Here is a 22,020-nt window from a genome sequence, read left to right as displayed (position 1 = left end):
AATAAGGGGTTTTACCCAATTACTGACCTTCAAGCTTGTATAAAAGTAGGTTGAAAGGTGATTGGGCCATTGCCTTGTACTGTACAATGTAGTTGGGGACATCCACAGTGTTGTTGCCCCCAGAGATGGAACCTTCCCAGCTGTAGAAGTTGCTGTTGATCTTGGTGGATGCTTCAACCAGACCGAGAAGGGGGACAGTCAAATCCAAAAAAGGAGGTATAGTGAATGATGGCAAATGAACGGTTTTGGCAGGAATATTAAGGCCTATTTTTGGTAAATCTATAAGGGGAATAGAAACAGTTGTTGGTATGTTCAGCTCTTCTGACGTTTTGCCTCCATGTGGAAGAGGAATTGAGATGGCCATCTTATCCTTGTTGAATTGGTATCGGAACAAGCTGTCACTGTTAAAAAAAAGCATAATCAATATTATTCCAATGTTGAAAATGTAATAATAAAGTTACCATTCATAGGAAACCACAAATTGTTTAGTTGAATCTGTAAATTATGGTTTATGATCTGTAAAATCTGAAAGCAAGAAGTATTTTTAAACTCTAAAAAAACTTACGAAAGCACAAACAGTTTCTCTGGCAAAGCTGGCAGGTTCAGATCTGAGATGCTTCTCTTACTTCGCAGATTTACAAGATAGGGGATGCGTGCTGTCAGTTTGTCCAACCATATATCACCTGCCTTCAGGGTGACATCACATTTCACTTCAACAAAACTTCAAAGTTTGAAAGCTATTTTGATTCCGATCATGCTCATTTCTTCCTGTCAATGTGCTGTAATCAACATCAATGACTGCACTAGTATATGGAAACCAGCTTAAGCAGTACAGCCAGTTGGTGTTACTGTTCATACCAGATATTTAATAATTTGCTCCAAAATATGTGTTTGTATATTTTTTTGCACATCACTATGGCATAATGGCCCACCAAACAAATAGTCAATGAATCCTTATTCACAAGGCTCAATTTTCACTAAAATATTTCTATATTTCTTGAAGATGGTAGTTTATATAGTGTTACATGTCCAAGTGATACCTCAATTCCTTTGGTGACTATGTGACGCAGTTTCATATCAGTCTTTGCCACTGTCTGGTCCAGGATATGATCAATGAGTTGTTGCAGCTGCATGTGATGATCAACTATAATTGGGATCAGTTTATGAATCTCTATATTCATGTCAGATTTCAGTTCCACCTCAAACTTGTCATCATCTATAAAGAGAAATCCAAATCCACCAACAAATTAAGGATGAAAGAATGTTTTACATCTCCTTTCTGTGCTGAAGTGAGTGATGAAAGTTACCAAATTTTAGGGAAGCTTTTTGTTGGTAGGATGTCTTAGGGAGGTTGATGGCTGTCACTAAGTCCATGAGCACATCCTTATCCTTCTTTATGGTTGCAGTGACAGAGGCTTCAGTTTTTAGAATGGGAATGACCATCTGTAGCTGCAGCATGGCGTCATTCATCATATGAAGTCTAAAACAAGGACATACATATTGGATTATTTCTCGTCATTTCCATTTTCTAGTATGTTTATAAAACAAAAAATCTCTCAAGACACCAGAGAGCACAGCTGAACTTATTATTTATCTTTAGGTTGGTTTTGCAGAACGATGTACCTTGTATGTCCTACAAGAGTCAGCTGTGGGATGTTGCTGTTGGTGACATCAATAGTAATACCTCTCATCTTCTTTCCTCTGGCATCACTCTCAATTACAGCCAGCCTAATGCCTGCTTCCACATCGTAGTCGGGGATGACAACCTCAGTGGTGAGAGTATTTTTGTTGCGGTTATATTTCAGAGACGCAGTAGCCTCGAGTGAATCGAATCCTAGAATCAGCAACAAATTATCTTTTTCAGTGTTTGTCATAGGAACAATATCCAACCCTGTTCCTTTTTCACGAGCTTGCAGCCAAAGACAACTGCAGTTTTTTAGAGACACCAAGGCCACTTCCATATAATGAGGTCATAATTTGTGACCAGAATTTGACTTTATACATTGGTTATTCATGGAGACACATGATTAAGTAATAATTCTAGGGCTCTCTGCAAATGTTAGGTGCTAAAAGGCCAATGCTAAATGTGCATTAGGTGCTCCTTTGTCATGTTCATGCAAATAATGATCTGAAATAAGTAGAACTTAAACTAGGAATTCCGGGTGTTGGCTATAAACTTGAAACCAATAAATTGTGCCTATTTACATTTAGGTGCAAATAGCACTCATTTCAGGCTCTGTATTTCCCAGATAGAACACTTGACATGCAGTCAGAAGTACAAACATGCCCGGCGCCGTGGGAGGGCCAGGGAGGGCCAGGCCCTCCCATTTGACATTCCTGCCCTCCCCCAATAAACACGTTTTTTATAATTTATAACATTTAAAGATATATTTTTTTAAATATTTTAATTATAAATAAACTGAACTTTTATGCTACGATGTATGTGATGTCAGAGAGTAACTGTTGAGATATAACATACAGACATGGATAGTGTATGACTCCATGTATTACTGTGTACCATATATTGTTTATGTAAGTAGCTGCGACTACTACTGTGTTCATTGGTTAGCGCTGTACCACATGATTGTGATGTCACTACCTGGGGTATAAGACCACTGGAAGTCACGCCCCTTCTCTCTCTGTCCTCAAGTCTCTTGAGATGTGTGCCTATAATAAATAACGCCGTGATGAATGGCTAAACTTGAACTGCTGAGATTATTCACCTTTCTGCTTCAGGAGACAAAAGGTATAAGTCTAAATCTGCTAACAGGTTATGGGCCCAGATACGATGAATTATTTTACAGTTTGAAGCGCACGTGCGATAACAAGGCGAGAAGATTGCCTGTTAGCACGGTTAGCATAGGAGTAGCTAGTTAGCCACGTGTTAGGCTAGTTTAGTATCGGGAGAACCGAGGGAAGCTAAAGCTAAGCTAACATGGACCTAAGCTACTGAAGCTACAAACGCAAAAGCCATGGCGAATGGAACCACGAGGAAGAGCAAGTGGCCCAGGTTCGACGGGAAAGCAGAAGAGTATGAGTTCTGGGAAGAGAGGATGCTGTGTTGCATGCACGGAGTGGGATTGAAGGAGACTATCCTTCGAGCACCCGCTGGAGAGCTGACCGCGGCACTGAGGGCTCAAGACGACAAGCTCAATGCTGACGCCTATTGTGAGTTAGCGCCGCTACTCGACAATACCAGTTTAGGCCTGATATTCAAAGACACAAAGGACTAGGGCCGAGAAAGTCTCAGAGTATTACGGGAGCACTATATTGGAAAAGGCAGAGCCAGGATCGTCACCTTCTATATAACCATGTCTGCGCTGAAGAAAGCTGATAATGAGACGGTAACAGAGTACATTATCCGAGCTGAGCAGATCATTACGGCACTCAGGAGCGCGGGAGAAGCACAGAGTGAGAGACTAAAGATGGCGATTGTTATGCGGGGATTACCCAAAAAATACAAGCCGTTCACTCTAATGGTGACACACGGTGACAGTGAAGTAACGTTTGGAGAGTTCAAGGCGAAGTTGAGGAACTTCGAGGCCTCAGAAGATTCAGCCCCAGCCTCAGACGAGACGAGCAAGAGGGTGCTGAGGGTCCAAGCAGCAACAAAGAGAAAGCCCGCCAAACGATTCATCCCCGATGGCGACGGAGAACGGGTCGGCGCATTTTGGCAATGCGGAAAGAAAGGCCATCGAAAAGAAGACTGCAGAAAGCTGTAGCTTTTGTAAAAGCAAAGGGCACACAGACAAATCGTGCACAAAGAGGGACCGCGGTGATGCCGCTCGGTGCGCGAGCATGCCAGGTGGTACCGGAGAAGCTGCGGGAGGAGATGACTACACCCTCAAAGTGCAAGCTGAAGCGACCAGCCTACAGAGACAACACACCCACAGAAAAGGATTGATCATGGACACGGGAGCGTCGTCTCACATTAACGATAAGAAGAAATTCAAGATTTTTGACAGCACCTTCAAGCCAGAGAGACACAGCATGGAATTGGCAGACGGGAGGCGCACCTTCGGAGTGGCGCAAGGCAGAGGAGAAGCAGAGATGTGTCTGATAGACAGCGAGGGACGACGGTGTAAAGTGACTCTGAAGAACGCACTATACATCCCATCGTACCCCCAAGAACTCTTTTTTTTTAAGTCTGCTACAGCTAACGGAGCCAAGGTGTTCTTCGACGAAGGTAAAGATGCTCTGATGTTACCGGATGGTACCAAGTTTGACATTTACGTATGTAAGAAAATGTACTATTTGCAAACAGAGTGTGATGCTGAAGATAAGTGTCATGTCAGCCATGATATCAAAACGTGGCATGAGATTATGGGTCACTGTAATTATGAGGATGTTTTAAAGCTGCAGGATGTAACTGTAGGTATGCATATTAAGGGTACAAAGCATAAGCCTGATAAAGATTGTACAGTATGCATAGAGGGAAAGTTTACCCAAACGAGAAACAGAGATCCGACCGATAAAGCAAACACACCACTTGAGTTGGTGAACACTGATCTTGCTGGTCCAGTTAATAACGAGTCCATAAATGGCTTCAAGTATATGCACTCATTTAAAGATGTGTGTACAGGGGCAGTGTTTGTTTATTTCCTGAAAGCGAAGAGTGATGCAGTTCAAGCCACTGAGAAGTATCTGGCAGATGTAGCTCCCTATGGGACTGTGAAATGCATTAGATCAGATAACGGGACTGAGTTCACTAGTAAGGAGTTTCAGACACTATTGAGAAAGAACAAGATCAGACATGAGACGTCTTGTCCTTATTCCCCACATCAAAACGGGACAGCTGAAAGAGAAGGGCACACTCTTTTTGAAATGGCCAGATGTATGCTTATTGAAAGTGATCTGCCTAAAAACCTTTGGCACTATGCCATTCAGGAAGCAGCACATACCAGAAACCGGTGTTTTAATAAGCACACGGGCACTACGCCATATTCAGCACTGACAGGGAAAAAGTGTAACTTAGCTAGGATGCATACATTTGGAGCAGTGTGCGGTGCGTACCAGCAGGACATGGGAAAATTAGACACTAGGTGTGAGAAAGGACGTTTTGTAGGGTATGACAAGGGAAGCCCCGCCTATCTAGTTTACTACCCCGACAAAGAGAAGTTGCAGAAGCACAGACTAGTAAAGTTTATCACCAGCACAACTTGTGATAGCGAGACTCAGACACAGTGGCTAGAACAGGATTCGGAGGAAAACTGTGAAGAGGGAGTAAAGGCCCCAGAGCCTAGTGTACTGATCAAAGATGTACATACTAACGCTCCACAGTCAGCACCAGAGGATGATGGCGAACAGCACCCTAGGGTGGCGTCACATGCCTCAGACAGTGGGAGATGTCCCAGTAGGGAGCGCAAACCCCCAGAGTACTTGAGAGATTATACTCAGGAAGATAGTGATGAAGAGGATAAAACACTCACTAGTACAGATTATTGTTAAAGAGCAGTTTGCGGTGTACCTCTGACCTTTAAAGAGGCCATGACATCGACTGAGTCAGAAAACTGGGGAAAAGCGATGGATGAGGAAATTAAGTCTCTAGAAGACAATCAGACTTTTACCAGGGCAGGAAAACAGTGAAATTGGAATACGATGTTAGATGAATGCCTAACAGATGACAATTTCACACAGAACCCGGCAAACCACTGCGTGTACTCCAAGGAGTCTAAAGAGGGGAAAGTAATAATTGCTATCTGGGTCGATGATCTTATCATCGCAGCCAGCAACACCAAGATTTTAGAAAAGGTGAAGAACATGCTTTCCACAAAATTTAAAATGAAGGATTTAGGGAGGTTAAATAATTTTCTGGGCATGGATTTCAGTCAGTCTGACGGCTGTGTGAAGAGATGAGTGGAAAAGAGATGAGAGGAAAAGATACTGGAACGTTTTGACATGCAGGAGTGTAGGGTAAGGGAGATACCTTGTGACCAAAAGTTAGACTACACTGAAGATGCACCTAAAATGGTGGATGTGAAGAAATACAGAGAGGCAGCCTAATCTATTTGACTACCTGTACACGTGCAGACCTATGTTTCGTGGTAAGCAAGTTATCACAATATTTTGCTGAACCGACAAATGAGCATTGGGTTACAGTAAAACACGTTTTGCGTTATCTCAGGGGTACTGCAGACAAGCCGCTTTGTTTCAGAAAAAGTAGCGAGAAACTAGGCCTACAGGCTTATAGTGACGCTGATTGGGTGGCAGATAAAACAGATAGACGCAGTATGACAGGGTATTGTGTGAGCATGAGTAAGGACAGCTCACTAGTCTCTTGGAAAACCAAGAAACAGCCTACAGTCGCGCTTTCCACGTGTGAAGCTGAGTATATGGCTCTAGCTCTAACAATACAGGAGTGTATTTACTTGGAAGGGATAGACACATACGTGTATAAGAAAACAGTTGTAAACAAGGACAATCAGGGGACAATAGCCCTTGCTAAAAATCCTGTGTGTAGACAAAGGTGTAAACACGTGGATATTAAGTGCCACTTCATAAGGTCCACCATAAGGCAGGGAAAGATGACACTGGTTTATTGTCCTACAGACGAAATGGTTGCAGATGTGATGACCAAGCGTGTATCCAAACTGAAGCTAAGGAAATTTGAAGGGAACATGTTTGGTGTGTAAAATGTGTAGAAAAAGTCCACATTTGAATATTTAAAATGTGTTGAAGAAGCCCACATTTAAATCATTTGTACCATGTTTTTGCTTTGTTAATTAGATATGAACAGTAAGCACATAATTCATAAGTGGGAGTGTTGAGATATAACATACAGACATGTATAGTGTATTACTGTGTACCATATATTGTTTATGTAAGTAGCTGCGACTACTACTGTGTTCATTGGTTAGCGCTGTACCACATGATTGTGATGTCACTACCTGGGTTATAAGACCGCTGGAAGTCACGCCCCTTCTCTCTCTGTCCTCAAGTCTCTTGAGATGTGTGCCTATAATAAATAACGCCATGATGAATGGCTAAACTTGAACTGTTGAGATTATTCACCTTTCTGCTGCAGGAGACAAAAGGTATAAGTCTAAATCTGCTAACAGTAACTACAAAAACAAATCGCAGGCTACATCAAATAAATTCATGTGTCTGTTGTGATTTGTGATTCGTCCACATTTAGACCAATCACAGCGTCACACTCTGCCGCCTATTCTGGATTTGTTTATTGTTTATTGTGCATTATCACTTAAAAGGTCTAAGGATTTATTCAAACGAAATAGCGATGAAAGAACTGCAGCCGATGGTGCTGCTGGCGACCCTGCTGCACCTGCCATTGCAGCAGCACGCCTTAATGTCACAAGCTTGACCTCGGCAAACCCCGGGGCTGAGTTAGCGAGCCCAATCCTTGACTCATCAAGGCGGCCGCCACCTACCCTGTCCTCCGAGCAGGGCCGGCCCTTCCCACTGGCGAACTAGGCGGTCGCCTAGGGCGCCAGATCTGGAGGGGCGCTGCCGCGCTGCGCTGGGAGAAAAAAAAAATTAATAAAAAAAATTAAAATTATTTTTATTCAGCCAAATTTTCTGCCCTTGATGTAATACATTTACAATAATTGAACAAAGTAAACACCCTTTGCACCCCGGGCCGGCGGCAACATTTTGCATTTGCCCTGTACGATGGGCGCTGTAACTGTAAGTGATGAAAGGGGGGGATGGTCGCTTATTATCAGGCACCCACAGGCCGTGGCTCACAGCCAAAGTGACGCGGCAGCTCCAGCTGAAAGTGTCGGAGATCGCAACGATCGCAACAGCAAGAGGCAAAACATTAGCATTATGAAAAGGTCCAAGCCTTCTGGGGCAACGGGAAGGAAACGGAAAAAAGAACAGGAGGAATCGAAAGTCAAAGACAGAGGTAAGTCGGCTTGTGCAAAAAAAAAAATTCAGTATGTACTGTACCGTTAGACATTTGATTTTAAGCTAGCTAGCTAGCTAAGGAGGTAGCCATGATACAGCTTTGATGCCATGCTAGCAGCGAGCCTCTGATACAGAATGATAGATACAAATGATTTTAAGTTTTTATTTATGTGTTATTATTCCTATATAATCTTTTTGTAAATAATATCCTACTTTTATATTGTGATAGCTGTAAATTGATCCTCCAATAGTGTTTAATTTGTCAGATAGTTTATTTTCACGGTCAACTTGTGTGTATATATATATATTTATTTTTCTGTTTATTTTCTATTATATATTTTTTATTTTCTGCACTTTTTAATGTCTAATTATTGTGCAATGCTTTGTTTTATATGCTGATGTAACGAAATAATGTTAATGTTAGCCAGAAGAAAGCTATCTGGATAACTGCTCCTTTGTATAAAGTGAGGCTGACCAACCAATATGGGCATGTGTTATTATTTAGTTGTTACTTATGTTTGCAAATGATCTCCTGGGGCAGCAGAACCTCACTTTTATATAGGCCAGTTGTGAACTTGCATACAGCTGAGGCAGATTGCAGCAGTTATTTTTGCCTGACTGTATATAAATGTTTTTGCTTGTAATGTGCTAATATCTACCCTATAAATGTCCAGCTGCACTTGAGAAATACCTCAAAAAGCCCCCAGTTGCTGGAGAAGGAACATCTGATCTCCCATGTACATCACACTCTGAAGAATGTAAGTTTTGCCAAACATTTATGGTCTCTGTGTAATCGTTCATACACTACTTTTTTGTCATTATTATTATTGTTATTATTATGATAAATAATGAAAACTGAAGCATGAATAACTTATTTGCATGTTTGGATTGCCTGCCTGCAGGTGAAGGAATAACGAGCATAGTATGTGAGTCCACCATTGCAGCCCCCTCAGATCCTGCTGACTACCCAGGCCCATCTGAGTCCACCATTGCAGTCCCCTCAGATCCTGCTGACTGCCCAGGCCCATCTGCAGTCCCCTCAGATCCTGCTGACTGCCCAGGCCCATCTGAGTCCACCATTGCAGTCCCCTCAGATCCTGCTGACTGCCCAGGCCCACCTGAGTCCACCATTGCAGTCCCCTCAGATCCTGCTGACTGGACAGCACTGAGTGATACAGTGAGGATGGAGTTAGTCAGACGTGGGCCATATCATTTAAAATCCGACTTCACTTTTCCTAAAAAGGAGGGAGGGAGAAGTTGCCATCATCACTACTTTTACAGAAGATTAGTGAATGGAGAGACAATCAAGAGGAGCTGGGTTGTGTATTCCAAGAAAAACAAAAGTATTTACTGCTTTTGCTGCAAGCTGTTCTCCCAAAAAGAGTACCAACTAATCAGCAGTGGACTAAATGACTGGAAAAATTGCACTGACAAACTAAAAACACATGAGAACAGCCCAGAACACAAAGACATCTGTGGCCAAATGAATGTGGAAGCTGTTCTCAAGCAGAAGAGGCTGAGATCAACCAAGAGACAGTTCTCCTATGAGTCCCAGGAGGAGCAAGTGAGTGATGCACTAAAGAAACTCAAAGTTTCTTTTTTCAATATGGTGGTGGATGTTTCCATTGCATCACTGCAGGAGCGATTCAAGGCCTTAGGTGAAGTAGAGAAAAAGTTTGGGGTGCTACTCAACTTCCCTGACCTGCCAAAGGAAGATCTGACGAAGCAGTGTGAAACACTCAGCAACACCCTGAGCTGGGGTGGGCAGTCAGACCTGGATAAGAGGGAACTTGCACTGGAGATGCAGAATTTCCCAGCTTTGCCAAAAGCCAACATGACTACCCTGGAACTTCTGACTTTCCTACAGGAGAAGAAAATGAACGAAGTGTATCCAAATATGTGGGTGGCCCTCAGGATCGCTGTCACTATTCCAGTGACAGTTGCTGCTGGGGAGAGGAGCTTCTCCAAATTGAAGCTCATTAAAACATACCTGAGGTCGTCAATGGCTCAAGAACGCCTCAATGGATTAGCTTTAATAAGCATCAATCGCAAGGTTTCGGGGCAAATATCATTTGACGACACAATAAATGAATTTGCAGCAAGGAAGTCCAGACGTGTCCGACTTTAAGGATGTGGACTAATTAAAGGACACAATAACATAGCAGAGACTTGTTGTTCTGATTGCCTGTTTCATTTGATTTATAGTGTGTGTAATGTTGTTCATTATCTTAATTTATTTGCAATAACCTCAGTTGTAAGAGCTCCGTTGGCTATATTTTTGTCCACGTTTGCACTTTCTTTTCTTGAAGTTTTAAGAGAAGCTACTTTTGTTTGATGAGTGATTTTCATTTAATAACTACAATAATAATAATAAGGATAAAATACATAAAAAATATGTTACATTTATTTGTTATTGGCTGTGGGTTATTGGTTATGTTCACATACTTATTTGGTTATTAAAATGTAAACCGATCTTTTTCATATGGGTGTTTAGAGTTGTACCCCTAGATCTAGTCTCTAGTAATTCTGCTCAAAGTGCACCAGATTGAAGCATTTTACTTTAAAATGTTAAAACAAATCTTTCCGAAGGGGGCATACCCCTGGACCCCCCTAGAGGATGTGACATCCACCCCCCAATTAAAACATGTTCATACAATAATGAATACATTTGAAACCTTCTTTATGTATATTACCTATGTCAATAAGTTTCAGTTTTTGTAGTGTATTGGTCTTTTGTAGAGATTTTCCATTTATTCTTTATATATTCTATTGTGTATTGCTTGGAGGCGGGGGGGGCACCAAATCATAATCTCGCCTAGGGCACCAAAATGTCTAGGGCCGGCCCTGCCTCCGAGGCACAGCTCCTTGTGCTCCTACTATCACCACCTGCGTTGCCACACCCTGTACCACACCCGCCAGCATCCTCCTCCTCCGTGCCGGTGCCTCCACTACAGACGCTACCTTGCAGCACATCAACAGTAACTATTGGGCCAGCAACCGCTCAAAGACCAACAGCCCCAGATGATCTTGGGGTTAATAAACCCAACCAGGTGAAACTGGATCGTTATCCAGGGAGATTGTTTTCAGGAAAGAAGCGCACTTTTGCCACTGCATGGTACAACAACAGAACATGGCTTGAAGATTTGTTAAAAGCAGACGCAACCTTTTGTTTCCCCTGTAGACAGTTTAAAGTAAATACGTCTTCATCTGATGTGGCTTTTACTGTCAAAGGTTTTTGCGACTGGAAACACGCATTACTCTGACAAAATTACCATCAGTGTCGAAGAGGTCAGAAAAACATTTCAGTGCACCAACACCAAGAAAGCGGCTGGGCCAGATGGGTGCAGCGGTTTTCTGCTGAAAAACGTTGCTACTGAGCTGGCTCCAGTGTGGCAACCCATCTTTCAGGCTTCTATGGACACGCACACCATCCCTCTGTCATGGAAAACTTCACACATCAAACCGCTGCCCAAAATTCCATGCCCAAAAGAACATAAGGACTACAGACCAATAGCCCTCACCTCAGTGATTATGAAATCACTAGAAATAATTCTGCTCCGATTTCTTATCAGTACAACACAAGACAAACTGGATCCATACCAATTTGCCTATAAACAAGGTGCGGCACGGAAGATGCTGTGGCCACTCTGGTTCACATCATCACTAAACATTTAGATAAACGCAACACCTATGCAAGAGCCCTCTTTCTAGACTTCTCATCAGCATTCAACACAATACAAGCAGACATCTTGGTGTGAAAAATTGCCAAAATGGAAGTAAATCCATACCTTATTTACTGGTATGCTGCTTTCCTCACTAGTAGAGAGCAACTTGTGAAGGTTAACAAAACCCTGTCATCTGCCATCAAAACCAATGTAGGGGTCCCCCAGGGCTGCGTGAGTTCAGCTGTGCTCTTTGCTCTATACACTGATGATTGTCGAACTAACACACCAAATCAAGTCATCATTAAGTACTCTGATGACACTGCAGTAATATCTCTGCTCAGTAACACAGACGACCCTGAGCTGCACCAACAGGCTGTAAATCAGGTGGTTGAGTGGACTGATAACAATGCTCTTGAGATCAACACCAAGAAAACTGAGGAAATCATTTTTGGCTCACCGTCTGACTCCCATAAAGTCCCCATTGTCATCCATACAGATGAAATCAAGCAGGGAGTTTCATACAAATACTTGGATGTAATGATTGACCATCTGCTGTCATGGAAAGATCACATTGAATATCTGTGCAAAAGGACAAAACAAATAATTGATTTTCTCCGCCGTCTTAGGTCTTTTGGGGCGAGCAGAGAAATTCTTCTGTTGTTCTTTACATCTGTGATCATGTCTATTCTGCAGTACTGGAATACTACCTGGTACAAATGTTTGTCAGCAGCTTCAAAACTGCTCCACCTGTTAAAAATCTGCTCAAAGATTGTTGGTCAACCCTGTCAGAGACTCTATGACTCAGCCTATCATAACAACCTAGTGAGGCTGTCCAACAACATCATCTCTGACCCAAACCATGTTCTGAACACTGAATATGAACTGCTATCTTCTAATCGGATATACAGGGTCCAACGATTCAATAGTCAGACTGAAGCACTCCTTTGTGCATCAAGTCAATCCTCACAGTAAATACAGAGCTAAATCCCAGATCAAATCCACGCTGAAGGTTCTTTGAGCATGTTTTATCTCACTGATTGTGCTGTTATGTTAAATGTTTGTTGTTTGTGTTTCATGTATTGTGTTTGGATACTTGTCTGTTGATGTTGGACATGGAGCTGCTGTTACGCAAGTCAAATTTCAGACTTGATCTGACCAATAAATTATTATCGTATCGTATTACAGACTGATAAAGGACTGCTAAGGCATGCCGCATCAAAAGAACACATTTCATGTGAGAGTTTGTGGAGAGAGAGACAGATACGCGAGGAAACAAATAAGGAAATTACTACTTTGGTGCAGATCAGCTGGCACGGAACCGTTATTACGTGTCAGCTGTCGTTGATATTATAGCTTTTTTAGCTGTCAACCAACTCCCTCTCAGAGGTGACCACGATTCACTCCACAGCATGTCCGAGTCAGGCAGTGGGCTCTTCCTATCGCTGTTTGAGTATACGCTGCACAAAGATGCAGAGTTGGCCAAAATAATGGAAAGCATTCCCCGCACATCAACATACACCTCTCACGACATGCAAAATGCCATAATAGAACTAACAGCAGTTCATCGTCTCCGTCTCTACTATTTCTCTCCGAGTGCAACGATGAGGAGGCTGCCATCCTTAACCAGTGTGCCTTGCTCATTATTTACCAGTGTTTGTGCTGCCACGCACACAATGTTTCAAAAGTGGTTTCCATGTTGCCCTTTATTTGTGTATGTATCTGCGATAAGTGTGCGTCTTTACGCAATGCTGTTGGCCTTGCTGTTTGATATATATTGTGCCTCAGGCCCGCAGCACACAACGGTTTTGTGTGCCCTCCCATGAAAATCATATGCCCTCCCTTTAGATTTGTTCTGGCGCCGGGTCTGAGTACAAATAACAAATAAAAACAACACTAGTATTACAATATTTGATCTAAGTACTGAAATAATACAACAAAAATAATCTCTGAAGTGCTAAATTCAATTAGCGAAAATAAGCAAGGTTGGGGAGGCCTAATGGTGCATTCACACCGGACGCGATGCAGAGATGCGGACAGACGCAAATTCGCTCCGACGGCAAGCATGAAGGGGTTGATGCGAATGCCGCGGTGCAATTTAGGCGATTGGAGGGGGACAACCGCACGAGTTCAATTTTTTCAACTTGAGCGTCAAATTCGCGTGACGCGATCTCGCGGTAGCCAATCAGCGGTGAGGATCTCATCCTGCCGTCACTGACGTAGAACCACAAAACCAAAAAAGCAGCCGTTAGCTGTTAGCACACATAGCTCACAGTTCCTCATATCTGTTCAGAAACTGGACAAAAGTTAAACATGAAAAAAACACAGACTGTCTGTGTCATGGTGAATACAGTCACTGCTTTATTTCTGTCTGTAGGCCGTTGTTGTGACAGAGCAGAGCAGATACAACGTTAGCTTAGCCTGATTGATCCGATCTTCATTCAGAAAACAGGCATTTTAAAAGGTTTTTCGCCTGCCGTCTTGTCTGCAGACTTGTCAAAGCATTAATTCATTGTTTTTAACCGGTATCAGTATGTTGTTACTTCGGCATCATTTAGAAACGTGTATTACAATTAAATCACGGTAAAATATGTTCATTTTGTTGTAGTTGTAGCCATGGGCGTAATTTCCACTGGGGACAGGGGGGACATGTCCCCCCCACTTTTCAAAATCCCATTTGTGTCCCCCCCACTTTTTAAATGTGTTTATTATCATTTTTTTAAGCAAGCGGCCATCGTCACGGAGGAGCTTCTGTGTGTGTTTGGCACGAGCGCATCTTGTGAGAGAGAGAGACAGAGAGAGTTATAGGGGTTGTTGTTAGCATTTGGTGCTAGCTCGGAGCTAACGGAGATTAATAGCTGTTTCAACAATAAGGAGAGGGAGAGCTCTTTCCTGTTGGACTTTGAGAGACTGAGAGAGAGAGAGAGAGACAAAGAGACTGAGATAGTTACGGGGGTTGTTGTTAGCATCTGGTGCTAGCTTGGAGCTAACGGAGATTAGAAGCTGTTTCAACAAAAAGGAGAGGGAGAGTCCTCTCCTGTCGGACTGAGAGAGATAACCTCTGCTTAGGGAGGTAAAGGACTCTAAGTTATCTCAGTGGGTCTCAAACGGTTTGGTCATCTATGTAAACAAATATGTCAATCTATGTAATATTAGTTCTATATAAAATAAGTTAAGAAATCCTTCCAATGTGTAGGTCAGTACAAAAATAAAAAACACAGTTTGAAAGGGGAGTGATTATTAAAATATGCATAAATAAAAAGAAAGAATGCAGACTAGGTAAGATAAAGATAGGAGAGAGGCGTTGATCAAATATGTGTTATTGTTTGTGAGCATATTCTAATGTTTTTTTGATTATTGAAATACATACAGTTCTGTTTCATATGGGTGTTGAGAGCTGTATCCATAAATCTCTTAATGTAGCCCTCAAAGTGCACCAAATTGATGATTTTAACTTAAATTTAAAGAAAAAATCTTCCCGGGGTTCATGCCCCCGGACCTCCCTAGAGGATGTGAGGTCATCACAAATAAGACAGGTTCACATGGATAGGATACTAGATAAGTGTACACACTCATTATATACACTACACATTTTTCTTGGATTTGTTAACACTATAGTCCCTAATATATTTGTAGAAAGGCAGGAAATGGAATTAAATTGAGAAAATGTTTCATTGCGGAGGACCCCCTGTTTTGTGTCCCCCCCACTTCGCAAACCAAAGTTACGCCCTTGATTGTAGCACCCAAGCCAGGGCGTCTTGTTTGAATGATAGGTAAACACAGCTGACAGCCGCTGTGAAACTCGAGCGTTTAGAGCAGTGCTTCTCAAAGTGTGGTCGGCAGACCACTGGTGGTCTGTGAGCGCCCCCTAGAAGTCCGTGAGTATATTGGTACAATTTCAGATTTGAAATAAATAACTACATTTAAGTTTTCCGCACTCTCGCGGGAATATCTCCGCAATGGATCGAGCTTAATATAGCCCAGCGCAACACCTTCATCACACATGTTGCCACTTGTTTGTACCATTTTCAGGAGATTTGTAATCTGTTCTAGAAAAACGATGTGATTTGGGATATTTGTGGAGTTAGGTGGTCCGCGAGTGTTTTTGTATTGGTTAAGTGGTCCTTGGTATGAAACAGTTTGAGAAACACTGGTTTAGAGCGATTAGAGCGAAGCGAATATTCGCATCCCGTCCGGTGTGAACGCAGCATAAGTCTCATAGGAGCAGGGGCGGATCACCCTAAAAATAGGCCTTGCCACCCCAGCTGCCACCCCAGTTGGCAGCTTTGTTTTGAAAGAATAGTTTTGGCTCATCGGAGAAAGTCTCTAATGTCCGAGTGCAAGTGAATGCAGCACAAGACGCGAGCCTTGTAACCCCTGCCCCCGGCCCTGGCGCGAGCGTGGAAATATGATTGGCGGTGATTTCATTTGAACGGGATGGCGCAAAACGAGAAGCATTCGGAACCAAGTAGACGGAAGGAATAAGGTATTTGCGGTCTACAATGACAGAGAAGAGACTGTCAAGTTTGGCTGTTCTCAGCATTGAATCAAAACCCACTAAAGCTTTGGATCTTACTCATTTTATGAGGCGTTTTGCTGAACAAAATGGTAATCGCCGCATTCAGCTGTAATAGACATGCCAACCTGATGCTCTGCTCACGGATGAGCATAAAAACTGTTAAGATGATGACCTTATGTGTGTATGTATTTATTTTCTTTGTGGGGGTCTGCCCCCAAAAAACAGTTTTAAGTCCTGAGAAAGTCAAATAAGACGGTGTGTAAAACTACACTGCCCAGCCAACAGAAGGTAACCACTTTGATTTAACTATGCCAGTAGGTAAGGACTTTCCACTGGATAATAACTGCAGCGATGTACAGTTGCCAGAAAAAGTATGTGAACCCTTTGGAATTACCTGGATTTCTGCATAAGTTGATCATAAAATGGAGGAAGCCACTGCTGTCCAGAAAAAACATTGCTGCACGTTTGAAGTTTGCAAAAGAGCACCTGGATGTTCCACAGCACTACTGGCAAAATATTCTGTGGACAGATGAAACCAAAGTTGAGTTGTTTTGAAGGAGCACACAACGCTATGTGTGGAGAAAAAAAGGCACAGCACACCAACATCAAAACCTCATCCCAACTGTGAAGTATGGTGGAGGGAGCATCATGGTTTGGGGCCGCTTTGCTGCCTCAGGGCCTGGACAGATTGCCATCATCGACGGAAAAATGAATTCTCAAGTTTATCAAGACATTTTGCTGGAGATCTTAAGGCCATCTGTCCACCAATTGAAGCTCAACAGAAGATGGGTGATGCAACAGGACAATGACCCAAAGCACAGAAGTAAATCAACAACAGAATGGCTTCAACAGAAGAAAATACGCCCAGTCAGAGTCCTGACCTCAACCCAATTGAGATGCTGTGGCATGACCTCAAGAGAGCGATTCACACCAGACATCCCAAGAATATTGCTGAACTGAAACAGTTTTGTAAAGAGGAATGGTCCAAAATTCCTCCTGACCGTTGTGCAGGTCTGATATGCAACTATAGGAAACGTTTGGTTGAGGTTATTGCTGCCAAAGGAGGGCCAAACAGTTATTAAATCCAAGGGTTCACATACTTTTTCCACCCTGCACTGTGATTGTTTACATGGTGTGTTCAATAAAAACATATAATTGTTTGTGTGGTTTTAGCTTAAGCAGACTGTGTTTGTCTATTGTTGTGACTTAGATGAAGATCAGAACACATTTTATGACCAATTTATGCAGAAATCTATGCAGAAATCCAGGTCGTTTTTTCTTGCAACTGTATATGTTTTAGCTGAATACATGCTTTTTAACCCTAATGTATGCAGTTAGTCACTTCTTTAATGTTTTTTCTTTCTAATGTAAAGTCAAGATTGTAACTGCAGTAAAGTTGTGGGGCGCTGAACTGTTCTTTTGATTCTTTTGAATTTTGATATATGATAGTAATTACTTGTCTTTCAAATTTGAAGGAGGGTGAGCAAGCATCTTGAGGAACATTCATCATTAACTCCTCCAAAAAATATAGTTTATTTAATAATAACACTGAATATGTGAATCATAACAGTGATTGACAGCTGATAGGATTAATATGATTAATATGATCATGTTAATTCAGACAAACATCGATGACACAGTTAATTAATGTACTTATTGCAGCAGTCTGCATAGATTTGGTACCCCTGCTGGTCTAAGAGTGAAACAAACTCATTCAGTTAAAATTCATTAAATTATGTCTGCCACCTTATATATTTATATTTAAGGATTTACTGTTGTGCCACAATAATGTCACCAAATGTTATTGAGTTAAAATATCAATATTGTGGCTTTCCAAGTTACCATTGATTGATATGACTGCGATTAAATCAGTATATACTTCTGCCAGGGGATGCCAAACCTCAAAATCTCCTGCCACCCTCTTGCCACCCCATGAATATTTTTATAGATCCGACCCTGTATAGGAAGGTGGGCAGCTTCTAAACAGCGCCCTGGAAACAGTGTGGGTGTTTGATGCCTTGCTCGAGGGCACCTACTTTGTGTCTATCACGCAAACTGGCGCCTCTCAAAATAATAGTCTATTTTCTTTACTTGGTCGGTTCTGTGACTTGAACCTGCTTCCCTTCGGCTCCCAAGACAAGACAAGCTGTCAGCGTTGGGATTTTTTTTTTTTATTGAAAACTGAATGGTACAGTGACCTTAAAATCAACGACACCCCTTATGATGAGTTATATAAGAAGGTTGCAATAGATAAGGACCTACTCTTATGGCACACATTAATTAATTCAGGGCAATTTCAATTTAGTAATCAGGCTTTTAGCGCATTTTAAAACTTTGGGGATTTAATAATATAAATAAGGGCTATTCAAGTGTTCATACTGGAAAGTTGATTTACCTAAAAAAAACATAATATTTACGGACGTCTCTTTCCCAATGTAATTCAATGAGAATTTGCTTCAGCGCCTGGCGACCTTCCTGATTGGCTTGCTCTAAACGTAGATAATTCAAAGAAGAAGTAGAGTGTCAGCTAATGATTTTGCTAACAAGAAGACCCGTCAGTGTAATTTACTGGGGAATTAACTCCAATATCATCAGTTCCATAAGATCCATTAGAGTTTGAAGTTAGACATTCTTCATATTTTTTCAATAACGGCAAGATCAATCATATTATCCAAAGCATAACTTGTAAAGATTTTTCAGCTTTCTAAAGTTTTAATTATTTAGCTTTTTGGCGTATATGCTTTCAGATTTGTTGTGTGTTATTGTTTATGCAAATAAACATGACTTGTGAAGTCTTGTTCAGTTGTCTGTTAATATACAGTATAGTAAGCACTCTTTTAATGTAATGGTTATAAAACTAAGATGGTGTTTTCTTTAGTTGTTTCTTATAACGTGGGAATGATAAATACTTAAATAAACATGAATAATGTTTTCTTAACCTGTTAAGCCCCGAGCCTGTTTTCCAGGTCTCAGGCTCGAAAATGACATTCCCAGAACAAATGACCATAACTTATACTTACTTACTTATACTGAAAACCACCCTTGAATGATGGGATGGGGAAAGAACAACCTTAGGCGCGTTCACACCAAAAAAATCCGGAACAAAGTTTAGTTAATGAGAACCTTTTTACCCCCTTTTCCGTCCCTGCTAGAGAGCAGGGACTTTCGTGAGAGAAAAAGGTTCCTATGTCTGATTGGCTGGGCGGAATGCAAACCACGCCCCGTAAAACTTCCAAAAGTTAGACATTTAAAATCAATGTTTTGATGGCATAATTTAGTTTAAACATACCGTCAGTTTAAATCATAGACTGTATATATTAATGGACGTAGTGTCCGTGACGTCAACCATAGGATTCTGCAGAGTTGCCGAGAAGCCCTTAGTAGGCGGAGTCGGCCACTAACGGCTTGACAGCGACGTCAGAGTCTAATCCCGCCTGCTCCAAATAAGGGCAAAGAGGCAGAGCCGAGGCGGGACCTGCTGCCTCCGAACTGGAAGTAAACAGAGCTAGCTCAGGCTAAGAAGCTAAGCTAACATGAAATACATGCATACCAAGTTACTGCTAACAGTGTAGTTCCCCTATATAAACGTTACATTCATAATCAAATGAGACAATCTGCAAGAGAATTAGCTATATTTTGTTATTCCTAATGCTTGTCATTCACACGTTAAGAAAAGACGGACTCAACTGCCCGGACCTAACGGAGCTGCAGTGGGCTAGCTCCGGGACGCCACCACTGGGATAATTGGGTCCCCTATTAACATTTGCTCCCGTTTAGCATTATGGACGTCATAGCCATAGACTAAAAAAGTCTTACCCAAGGCTGAATCATAAACTAAAATGTATATGTATGTATAAAGGGTTACATCCTTAGCTGGCTAATAAGTAACAAGCTAAGCTACCAAGCACACAAACACATGTGAACGGGATATGTATAATATTATCATTTTAGACTTCTTGGAAGTTCTGTTAGTACATTCAAGCACAACATTTTAATTGTCTGGTATTTGTAACAATATTCCCTAAAAGGCACAATCACCACGAACACGGCTAAAGCTAAAGGGTGAAGTACAGTAACTACAACTAACTAACGTTGTAACCTCTATGGTTGTAGCCTAGCAGAGTGGACAAGTTGCTGTTAGCTGACAGTGAGGCATGTACATGTCCATCAAAGTGACCCCGCCCTAATTTATGCAAAAGCTTTAAGGCTTAATATTAATTAAACAGATGAGTTGAGAAAAAATTCACCCCCCAATCCATATTCATGAAGGGGGGATCTAACTATATAGAGAATATGGTTTTTGAACCACGATGTAAACATGTTTAATTCTGCTCTAAAGTTGGGCATTTTAACATTAGGGTCTATGGAAATTGCTCCCTTCTGCAGACTGCTCCTACTGGCCACTAGATGAACTGCAGTTTGAGGCACTTCCGCATTGGCGTCCCGGCTCTTCCCCAGAGTTTGCCGCTTGGTTTAAATGCTGTTTTATACTGAAAAACCAGAAGTTCTCGCGCACAACCAGTTGTCAAGCTTTTATTCTGAAAATCCTTCATCTCCGGTTAGCATTTAGCATGTGGCTAATATTCAATTTCCTATAGAGGTACATTTAGTAGCAAAATGACACGGAAACCTACTGATTTCAACACTACAACTATAGACGTCAAGATATTATTATCGCTGAATATTAAATGAAGGTAGAGTTTATTTGAATACGTTTTGTTTACAGACGTGGGTAGCATATGACAACATCCGGAACTACCGGAAATGATAACTGCCGTGAAGTATTTCCAGTATTTTTAAAGTATTGATTACAGCGTTGCAATAAATGAAAAGTCATGAAAGACAATATGAGGAGGAAAGGCGTGTTTAGTTATATATTGAATGTACAATGTTGAAATCCTCTGTTATACGCAACAACGGACATTGGATGGCCGGCCCCCAGCAGCGCCAACTGGCACACGGGGAGGAGCCAGAACAGGATATTTAACAGCTGAAAGTGTGTTTCCCATTTGAACCTTCTCAGAGACTCCATTGGTCTCCTTACTTTTAAAGCTTCTCTCCTGGACGCGAGAATAACGAATAAGCTAATAACGCAGAGAGACTAACTTATGGCAACACAAAATAAAACATGGGAGTGGTGGAGATGAGGAGGTGTCGGCGTTCTGGCGATTTACTCGGAAGGCTTCAGTAGAAGCTGCTGGGAGTCCCAGCAGCTTCTACTGAAGCCGGTCCCCAACTCCGGGGACTTCCGGCCGGGGACTTCGGGTGGCAGTATACGCCGTGAAGTTGTTTGCGGCCTGCCAGTAAACCCAAAGCAGAAGAAGAAGAAGTGACGTCAGCGGCTTCATTTGGCCAATTCTCCCCCAGGGACTTATTCCGGTGTGAATGTGATATGTACTTAGTTCATGAGAACTAAAGAGTTCTCATGAACTAAGTTCTAATTAACCTTTGTGGGAAAGTATTGCGGTGTGAAAGCGCCTCTTGTTAGAGCAGCGAATGGTGAATATGGAAGAGAGGCTGGGGGACAAGGAAGACAGGACGGCGTGGCTTGAGCGTTCGGTCGCCTTCCTGCTTCACCAAGAGGCAAAGTTAGCTGCGGGTGAGACGACTTGGAATCAAGGTCAAGACGCAACAATGTGCGGATACATGGCATAACGGAGGGCTCTGATGAAAATGACACGATAGGGTTTGTTTCTGGCTTTATCCGCTCATCACTACAAATTCCGACGGAGGTGGATATCCGCATTGAAACAATTGTTCGCTTTCTAGATTATCGGGTGAAAGAGCAGGTTATACAGCAGGCATGGAAGAAAAAGACTACATGTGAGGGACAGACACTGTTCGAAATGGGGGGGAGCCCGGGGGAGCTTGGCTCCCCCGAAGAGGGAGGGAGCTCCCCTGAAGGCTGACTTTGAGATAAATAGGGGGAGCCCAAAACAATCGTGCATATTTTTGTCACACAGATTAGAAATG

General features: G+C 42.1%; 1 protein-coding gene across 7 annotated transcripts in view; it reads right to left on the bottom strand.

The window, feature by feature from the left end:
• The window catches only part of apoba (apolipoprotein Ba), a 102,985-nt gene that overhangs the window by 36,611 nt on the left and 44,354 nt on the right, over positions 1-22,020 (bottom strand). For 4 of the 7 annotated variants that reach the window (XR_013810113.1, XM_079692522.1, XM_079692521.1 and 1 more), the window contains 5 exons: positions 1,624-1,834; positions 1,308-1,480; positions 1,041-1,216; positions 566-687; positions 28-401 (listed from right to left, as the gene is read on the bottom strand). Coding sequence is in view for 6 of the 7 variants with exons in the window: in XM_079692522.1 (XP_079548648.1) it covers positions 28-401; positions 566-687; positions 1,041-1,216; positions 1,308-1,480; positions 1,624-1,834 (1,056 nt within the window). In the remaining variant the exon portion in view is untranslated. Of the gene's footprint in view, positions 1-27; positions 402-565; positions 688-1,040; positions 1,217-1,307; positions 1,481-1,623; positions 1,835-7,293; positions 7,478-22,020 lie in introns of those variants that run through there. The other 3 variants (XM_079692524.1, XM_079692525.1, XM_079692526.1) reach the window with 3 other exon arrangements.

Source organism: Notothenia rossii, assembly GCF_949606895.1.
Source record: "Notothenia rossii genome assembly, chromosome: 7".
In the NCBI taxonomy this organism is placed as follows: Eukaryota; Metazoa; Chordata; class Actinopteri; order Perciformes; family Nototheniidae; genus Notothenia; species Notothenia rossii.
Note: the sequence above shows the minus strand (reverse complement) of the source record. Positions and strands in the feature narration are given on the sequence as shown.